This window comes from Sardina pilchardus, chromosome 8 (assembly GCF_963854185.1).
Source record: "Sardina pilchardus chromosome 8, fSarPil1.1, whole genome shotgun sequence".
Lineage (NCBI taxonomy): Eukaryota > Metazoa > Chordata > Actinopteri > Clupeiformes > Clupeidae > Sardina > Sardina pilchardus.
The window spans coordinates 2,864,417-2,874,416 of NC_085001.1; the positions used below are offsets into that span (position 1 = coordinate 2,864,417).

Consider the following 10,000-nt stretch of genomic DNA (forward strand, 5'->3'; position numbering starts at 1 on the left):
CCTTCCAGTCATATGACTGTGTCTCCGGCTAACGCTGCCTACACATTTAGTAGCCTACACTATGACACAGGGAGGTCCATTAAATGCCAGAGGGGGTAAATAGAGTGTGGTAGTCATCCGGAAGCTTGTCGTTTTTAGCGTTAGCATTTTATCGCTTTCTGGTTCGTAAGGGAACATCTCTATGGGAAAATGAATGGAGTTTTTGCTAATACGATTCAAATAAGGTCTAAGCAGCTGCCATCAAAAACATCGCCGTTCAGTTTGATGAGTTAAAATGTACTATTCGGTATTTTGTAACAAACTAAAGTCTTGTTTTGTAAAAATGAATATGTTGCTACTAAAATGCTACAGCAAAAATGAAGTGAACTACAGCGCGCTACTTGACTGGTAACCAGCAAAGATCGTAGAGCACTCTGCTCTAAACTCTTTGATAACCAGCAGAAGAGTCCAGAGGTATCCATGGTTACAGATGACTCCTCACTCACTCCCCTCGACTTCTCACGTAACTTCACATTGCAGCCATAGTACCTGAAACATCTGATTTATACCATCCAACTGATTTAGCTGCCAACCAACCCACCCTTGCTCGCTTCAGCTACCTGTGGTTAGTTAGCATCTACTGCTTGTCTTGTGATGCACAGTTAGGAGACAGCGCTAGAGACAGTTTGTAGTTTAATGATTTCGCTGGTAGCAAAGGCATAGCAACAGACTGTCATGTTTTAGCGATATAGCAGATCTAAAGTCCTCACGAAGATAACATACACACTGATTTTATTAAAAGGATATGAATGCGGGTACTTGTGAGCAGTTCATTAACTATTGGGGAGGAGGGGGCATAATTGTTTATGATTCCCAAAACCCCATTCATTTGCACATAGGTATTTTTTCTTATGAATCGGAACATGCGAAAATGCTAATCGAACGCATACAAAATGGCGTCTACCACACTCTATAAGGTGTGTGAGTAAATCCAATCCAGTACACATTTACTAACATACACACATGTACACATACATACTACATATACATACTGCACACATACATACTACACATAGTCATTGTGCACTGGATCAGATTTACCTCATGCATGGGGATAGGGGGGTGGGGGTGCTGGGGTGGGGGGGTGGTGGTGAGAGGGCAGATTGCTGGTGCAGATTATCTGCTGTGCTGAGAGGGGAGTGGGGGAGGGAGGCAGTGGTGGTGTTGGGGGGGGGAGGGGTGTACATGCGTCTCACACACACGCCTAGCTTCTGTGGGCGAGCCAGCAGGGCTGCGTTGGTGGAGGGGATGGTGTGTGTGTGTGTGTGTGTGTGTGTGTGTGTGTGCATGCGAGGGGTCAAACAGGATGTCCAGGGTTGGGTGGGCGCGGGCGCCAGTGGCACGGGGTTACCTGAACCGGTCTAATAGGTAGAGCATCACCGCCACAACATGGACCGATAGACCCACCAGTAACCACAGGGTGCTCTGAAACGGCTGCATGAAGGAGTCCAGCGTGCTGCGAGGGATCTCCTGCGGGGGGGGGGGGAGGGGGGGGAGAGAGAGAGAGAGAGTTATTCACATGCCAGTGAGCCTGACTGCCCGGTGGACATGCGTGTGTGTGTGTGTGTGTGTGTGTGTGTGCGTGTGTGTGTGTGTCTGTGTGTGTGTGCGTGTGTGTGTGTACTTCAGTGTGGCACATAGACATAGAATGGCACAGAGGGGGACGGATATTAAGAGCAAGCCGAGCCTGTGCCCACACCCCCAACCACAGCTACCGGAGAGAGAAGAGAGAGAGAAATGGAGAGAGAGGGAGAGAGAGAGAGAGGGAGAGAGAGAGATGGATAGAGAGGGAGAGAGAGAGAGAGAGATGAATAGAGACAGAGAGAGAGAGAAAGAGGGAGAGAGAGGGAGAGAACGAGAGAAAGAAAGAGGGAGAGAGAGAGGGAAAGAGAGAGAGATGGATAGAGACGGAGAGAGAGAGAGAGATGGATAGTGAGAGAGAGAGAGAAAGGAAGAGGGAGAGAGAAAGAGAGAGAGAGCAAGTGGGAGCGAGAAAGAGAGAGAAAGAGAGAGAGAGAGAGAGTGAGCGAGTGAGCGTGCTCTAAAGCGCTTTCTCGGCATGGTCATGTGTGCTGATGAGGAGCTTTGCTGCTCACTACTTACTCTTCATTGCATCATCTCTGAATCATATGTTTGATGTTTACTGCCCACTGGCCCAATCAGTGCTTAGAGAGACGCACCGACCCTACAGCTCAGATGAATGGCCCTCCACTGTGTCCATAACATGTAGTATAACGGCCCTCGACTGTGTCCATGATATGTAGTATAACGGCCCTCCACTGTGTCCATAATATGTAGTATAACAGCCCTCTACTGTAGCATAACGGCCCTCTACTGTAGCATAACGGCCCTCTACTGTATCCATAACATGTAGTATAACGGCCCTCGACTGTGTCCATAACATGTAGTATAACGGCCCTCTACTGTAGCATAATGGCCCTCTACTGTATCCATAATATGTAGTATAATGGCCCTCTACTGTAATATAACGGCCCTCTACTGTAGTATAACGGCCCTCTACTGTATACATAATATGTAGTATAACGGCCCTCTAATGTATCCATAATATGTAGTATAACGGCCCTCTACTGTAATATAACTGCCCTCTACTGTAGTATAACGGCCGTCTACTGTATCCATAATATGTAGTATAATGGCCCTCGACTGTGTCCATAATATGTAGTATAATGGCCCTCTACTGTAGTATAATGGCCCTCTAATGTATCCATAATATGTAGTATAATGGCCCTCTACTGTAATATAACGGCCCTCTACTGTAGTATAACGGCCCTCTACTGTATACATAATATGTAGAATAACGGCCCTCTAATGTATCCATAATATGTAGTATAACGGCCCTCTACTGTAATATAACTGCCCTCTACTGTAGTATAACGGCCGTCTACTGTATCCATAATATGTAGTATAATGGCCCTCGACTGTGTCCATAATATGTAGTATAATGGCCCTCTACTGTAGTATAATGGCCCTCTAATGTATCCATAATATGTAGTATAATGGCCCTCTACTGTAATATAACGGACCTCTACTGTAGTATAACGGCCCTCTACTGTATCCATAATATGTAGTATAACGGCCCTCTACTGTATCCATAATATGTAGTATAACGGCCCTCTAATGTATCCATAATATGCAGTATAACGGCCCTCTACTGTAGTATAACAGTCCTCTAATGTATCCATAATATGTAGTATAACGTCCCTCTACTGTAGTATAACGGCCCTCTACTCTATCCATAATATATAGTGAAACAGCCCTCTACTGTATCCATATTTACAGAACGCCATTTCAAAGGGTTATGATGAACCATGATGGTGATCACCTCCAGTTCGTTCTGTTTGATCACTTCTCTGTTTTTCCCCAATTAATGATGTTACAACTGAGCAGTGTTTCTGTTTTAAGAGAATACATTGAGAGTGATATTTCTGTGCAATAAATCCTCCTGTTTCATATTTCATGGCAGCAGGCAGGGGATCAAATGAAACGCTGGAGGTGGGAGTGTGAGCGGGGTGCGGTACCTTTTTGACTAGGATGGTAAGTCCTTGGTATTTGAATGGTTTGGAGAACTCGATGTACTGCGCGCGCTCGTTGTTGATGGTGAGCGGCGCCACGATCATATCAGCCAGGCCACCCAGGAGCTCCCCCATCATTCCATTCCACTCCTTCTTATTGCTGTTGTTCACCTGAGACACACCACACCACACCACACCACACCACACACACCACACCACACCACACCACTCCACTCAGTCAGGGGCTGAGGATTAACACACTCTTAATCAAAATAGCAATGTGCAATGCAATGCAATTAGCAAATTGTGAAGGCTGCAATTAACCGTAAAGCTCAGGACTCAGGATTATTTGAGAGGGTTTTGTAACTTCCTGCTGCTCCCTGATGACCTTGTACTGCACCACCATTTTACACAGCACCATACTGTACTGTAGGCAACTTGTACTGCACCACCATTTTGCACAGCACCATACTGTACTGTAGGCAACTTGTACTGCACCACCATTTTGCACAGCACCATACTGTACTGTAGGCAACTTGTACTGCACCACCATTTTGCACAGCACCATACTGTACTGTAGGCAACTTGTACTGCACCACCATTTTACACAGCACCATACTGTACTGTAGGCAACTTGTACTGCACCACCATTTTACACAGCACCATACTGTACTGTAGGCAACTTGTACTGCACCACCATTTTGCACAGCACCATACTGTACTGTAGGCAACTTGTACTGCACCACCATTTTGCACAGCACCATACTGTACTGTAGGCAACTTGTACTGCACCACCATTTTGCACAGCACCATACTGTACTGTAGGCAACTTGTACTGCACCACCATTTTACACAGCACCATACTGTACTGTAGGCAACTTGTACTGCACCACCATTTTACACAGCACCATACTGTACTGTAGGCAACTTGTACTGCACCACCATTTTGCACAGCACCATACTGTACTGTAGGCAACTTGTACTGCACCACCATTTTACACAGCACCATACTGTACTGTAGGCAACTTGTACTGCACCACCATTTTACACAGCACCATACTGTACTGTAGGCAACTTGTACTGCACCACCATTTTACACAGCACCATACTGTAGGCAACTTGTACTGCACCACCATTTTACACAGCACCATACTGTAGGCAACTTGTACTGCACCACCATTTTACACAGCACCATACTGTACTGTAGGCAACTTGTACGGCACCACCATTTTGCACAGCACCATACTGTACTGTAGGCAACTTGTACTGCACCACCATTTTACACAGCACCATACTGTAGGCAACTTGTACTGCACCACCATTTTACACAGCACCATACTGTACTGTAGGCAACTTGTACTGCACCACCATTTTACACAGCACCATACTGTACTGTAGGCAACTTGTACTGCACCACCATTTTACACAGCACCATACTGTACTGTAGGCAACTTGTACTGCACCACCATTTTACACAGCACCATACTGTACTGTAGGCAACTTGTACTGCACCACCATTTTACACAGCACCACACTGTACTGTAGGCAACTTGTACTGCACCACCATTTTACACAGCACCATACTGTACTGTAGGCAACTTGTACTGCACCACCATTTACACAGCACCATACTGTAGGCAGCAGCAGCAGCAGCAGCACTCACTGTCTCAGAGAACTCGGTTTCAACTGCACTTCATTTCCCACAATACCGTTCTTTATGTTAGAGAGAGAACACATCAGTGTGATTCAGATAGCTTTTCTGCTCTAGCTTCTCCCCTCTTGGCATTCTCTTTTACTTCTGACCATTTCCTTTGCCCTTCAGCTTCAGAACGAGATTTGTGGAATTTATTGCTTGATAAATCTTAGTGGTGGACGTCTAACCCTGGAAAATGCACGCGTGGATACAATTCAGATTAGATGAGTTTTTGTTTGCGCTTTCTTGGTCAATATCATAACCTTAAACTCCCATCGAGTCCTGACAAGCGTTAACTTAAAATTTCATAGCATACTAGAGTACCTCAAGCATCCTATCAGGGTGAGTGCTGTACGCTAAATATTGCAGGAGTGTTGTTGTTGTTGAAGAGGGAATAATGTTTGCCCGCTGCCAGAGGGTTTTCTTATTTCTCATTTCACTTGATGGCAGGGGAGCACTGGGTTCTCCTTCAAGAGAGGAGCCGGCCGGAGTGAGAGGGCAGAGCAGCCTCGCTGTGTGAGAGGAATTTAAAGGACATTGATTATCCTGAGTACTCACTCGCTCCTGGGTGCCAAACTTCCCATCAGCCACCAGATGGACTTCGTAGGTGAAGTTCATCGTCATGGCCAACTTGATCAGCAGGTCGATGCAGAAGCCGTAGCAGCACTGCGCCACGATAGGTCTGCCTGTGGACCAATCAGAGATCACGCCAGTTCATGCCAAACTCTCTCAGACGAAATAGCAGCCAGCAGGCTTCAGACGTAAATACATTATTCAAACACATCCAGAACATAATTATTACATTAAGTTTCCATTAAGTAACGTCAGCTAATGGGGAAATTAATATTAACTCAGTATAAATAAACCATGATAATCATGTTAAAAGCTGACATTAATGGTTTTTTTACACCCATAATTAATAAATGACTCTTTCCTGGATTTTTTTAATTAACGTTGTTTACCAGCCTAAATAAAATATTTCATTGCTTAATGTTAAATTAAGTAGAGACTCAACACTTAGGCATGTTGGTGATTCTCCTACTAACATGAACTAACAAGAGTAACATCAAGCTTTAAACTTAAACTTAAAACAGCCAAGTATATCATAATGCTACAAAAAGTATAATCCTAGGTGTATTAGTGTATTATTAGTGTGTTGAGAGTGCTTACCTGGGATGGTTTCATTGGGGCCCGTACAGATGACCTTCTTGATTAGGACTCCGTTGAGCGTGTGCTCGGACTGGCAGGTGCCGTCCGTGCGTGCTGGCTTCACGTAGACGAAGGGCTCCTGGTGAATGGTGACGATCTACAGTGGAACAGCAGCATGCATGTCAACGCACCAATCAGGAACAACATCAACCCTTCGGACTAAAAATAAATACTAACGTTGCATACCATAGGCTACAAGAGAACCAGAGAATAACAGTTCATGTCAAATCCACAGGTTTAGGAGAGCCATAACACAGTGGTAGCATTGGCCTTCAGCACCCAAAGGCCCTGTGGCCCCAAAGGATGAGAGGCTTTTATCATTCGTCAGACTACTGATGCTAGTTTCTTATAGTTGCAGCTGTCTTTACAGTAGTCGCTGCAGTGTGATTGAGCCTTAAAGGCACACTATGCAGTTCCAGGTAGGGCTATTTCTGTCGACTGTAGAGCTCCCCTTAAGAGTCGTGATATATTTATTTTTTTACTCTGCCGTTGTAAATAGCTTTTCGTGACCTGCTCCCCCTGTACACAATGAAAATGTTTTTGTTGTGGAGGAGAAGGATTAACAACAGGCAAAAACTCCAAAGAGCTATATCTACTGACAAGGTAATGTTTTACAATTCTTGGGTCGACTATTCTTGAAATTGCGTGGCTGGTTCTCTTGTTAGCGACTGGCTACGGCTATGCTAGGTATGCTATGCTAAGGATTTCCCTATTACAAGTTAATGTACAAGTTTCATTTTTGTGCCACTGGGCCGGTGGCTCTGACAAACAGAAAGTCTCCAGCCTCGCGATCATGATCTGCTATTGTCCTTAAATTTAGCCATACCTTGCTATAGTTATTGTTATTAGATAATTAACTGAGTGACTTATTTGATTGCTTTTGTCATTTCATTGTTTTATTTCTCATTAGATTAGTGCTTAAATGATTGTTGTATTGATAATATTGCTATTCTCCCTTTTTTGTAATTGTTCACTGTTATTTAATTTGTATTGCTATTTATTTGTATGTCGCTTTGGACAAAGGCGTCTGCTAAATAACCATAGCCATAGCCATAGCCATGCAAGCGTAAATGAGCGAAAAAACAAAAGTGGCGAAGAAATGACCAAATCTTGCATAATGTACCTTTAACCTTTAACAAACACATGCTGCTCAGGAAGCTTGGGTCAGTCATGATATAGCTCCAGTGGTTGGCTGTTCTACAGTATACAGTATATAGGAGGATATTATGAATATCTGCATCAGGGGAGGCTACCAATGGGGTGGCTAGTCTTGGGGCCAGCCCTTAAGGAGAGTACAGTATGGGCACACTGGCCAGCCCTTAATGACAGTATGGGGCACGCTGTGTGTGACGAGAACGCACCATCTGCACACGTTCACACACTGCACAGTCTACTGGGTCACTGCTGGGCCACAGAGCCTGAGGTGCGCTCGCTTTTAATCTGGATTAATCCAGCATCCGTGATGGGCACACAGCATGGCATGTGGGCATGAGCTGGAGGAGACGCCAGTGATGGGCACACACACAGCAGGGCATGTGGGCATGAGCTGGAGGAGGCTGCTGCTCTTCACCGAGGCGAGCGCCAGACTGGTGTTGGTACTGGCTCAGGGGGGGCGGTATTCTCCAGCTGGCTCGGTGGGTCGAGAGATCTGCCTTTTCGAGCAGGACGTGTTCAGAGCAGTACCCTCCAGAGGGCTGCCTTTCCCCCGCTCTACTAGCGCCCGTACTAACCCACCTTGAGTTTGGTTGACATCTGGTATCCTCGAGGCTTCTCCGTCTCCCCTCCGGGCCAGATGATCTTGCGCTGCGTGTTCATCACCACCTGTGGAAGGGACCCAGAGCTCAACCTGCATCCCCACATCACAGCACACCTGCGGAAGGGACCCAGAGCTCAACCTGCATCCCCACATCACTGCACACCTGTGGAAGGGACCCAGAGCTCAACCTGCTACCCCACATCACTTCTGCCCCCCCCCCCCCCCACACTCTTTTAGGGGGCCTAATACTTACAGTACATCCTGCAGCCCTTAAAGTGTACACTTGCATCCTGCAGCCCTTAAAGTGTGCACTTACATCCTGCAGCCCTTAAAGTGTACACTTGCATCCTGCAGCCTTTAAAGTGTACACTTGCATCCTGCAGCCCTTTAAGTCTGCACTTTTTTGACAAATTCGAATGAGCAACAGGGTGGTACTAGGCTTTTCAAAAGGTTGTAACAGACAGATTTCACCAGGCGCGTAACTGAAGCACTTTGTTTGTGGAGCTTCCACCATAATCAGTGGGACCAGCTACACCAGGCGTGATAATGGTGCGCAGACTGCGCACACATTCAAACAAATTTGACCAGTTTTCTACAACTATTTCTGAGCAGAACGCTTCAGCTGCCCACCCGGTGCTGCCCGGCTGCAAGTTGTACATGTACTGTACATATCGAGGAAAAAAACGAGCTTCCGCACTTCAGGGAGAACACAAACGTGTGCAGTAGAGTTCTACTGGTGCTCTCAGATCTCAGAGCACAAGTAAAGATGCTTGTGTACACTCTAAAGGGCAGAAGTCAAGATGGCCACTCAGCGAGCGGCCATCCCAAAATAAGCCTACAACAGCCAAGGACAGCCCCAGCAGCCTGTTCAACAGAGCCCCGGCAACGCTGAGAGGGGTTGGCATGGCGACTGGTGGCAGTCGTCCCCGGCACTGTGGGCGTACTTGTGAGCCATTGTAGACGCCCACGGGCACCAGACGAGTCTTCTGGTAGTTCATGATGGTGTAGTGGGCGAAGCGCCGGTCCCCGTCATCGTTAAACTCCACGCGGCCCGTCAGCCCATCTGCGTACTTGGATGACATCAGCACGCTGGTGTGACAGAGAGAGAGAGAGAGAGAGGGTGAGAGAGAGGGTGAGAGAGAGGGTGAGAGAGAAAGAGAGAGAGAGGGTGAGAGAGAGAGAGAGAGAGGGTGAGAGAGAAAGAGAGAGAGAGAAGGTGAGAAATTGACAAGAAAAGAGGAAATGGAAGAGGCAACAGAAGTGGTCTTTCGTCAGCACAGATATGTGTGTGTGTGTGAGTGTGTGTGAGTGCGTGCGTGCGTGCGTGAGTGTGTGTGTGTGTGTGTGCGTGCGTGCCTGCGTGCGTGCATATGTGTGTGTGTGTGTGAGAGTGTGTGTGTGTGTGTGTATTTCTGGTGAGAGCAACAGCGCGTGAGCCACCGAGAGCACAGATCAGAGCAGGTGGGCAAAGCAGCACGCAGATGAAGAGGTGACATCACACACACACACACACACACACTCACACACACGCGAGCAGATGAAGAGGTGAGACCCATGCCAATATCAGCGCGTCCTCAACACTGTTACTATGTTCTGTTATGAATCATTTCATCTTCCTCGTCCACACCGTCACACGGCGCACATGCACATTTCTGCTGCCGTGCCAGTCTCCTCTCTTCTCGTTAGTTAGTTAGTTAGCCTCATGTACAGCACACATAGTCTCCTCTCTTCTCGTTAGTTAGCTAGTTAGCCTCACGTAGCCTACAGCAC

General features: G+C 46.6%; 1 protein-coding gene across 4 annotated transcripts in view; it reads right to left on the bottom strand.

Annotated features, from left to right (window-relative positions):
- Nucleotides 1-10,000, bottom strand: part of grin1b (glutamate receptor, ionotropic, N-methyl D-aspartate 1b) — a 46,017-nt gene that overhangs the window by 19,637 nt on the left and 16,380 nt on the right. For all 4 annotated transcript variants that reach the window (XM_062542347.1, XM_062542345.1, XM_062542346.1 and 1 more), the window contains 6 exons: nucleotides 9,175-9,319; nucleotides 8,209-8,295; nucleotides 6,436-6,571; nucleotides 5,824-5,951; nucleotides 3,579-3,743; nucleotides 1,391-1,509 (listed from right to left, as the gene is read on the bottom strand). In XM_062542347.1, the coding sequence (XP_062398331.1) occupies nucleotides 1,391-1,509; nucleotides 3,579-3,743; nucleotides 5,824-5,951; nucleotides 6,436-6,571; nucleotides 8,209-8,295; nucleotides 9,175-9,319 (780 nt within the window). The remainder of the gene's footprint in view (nucleotides 1-1,390; nucleotides 1,510-3,578; nucleotides 3,744-5,823; nucleotides 5,952-6,435; nucleotides 6,572-8,208; nucleotides 8,296-9,174; nucleotides 9,320-10,000) is intronic.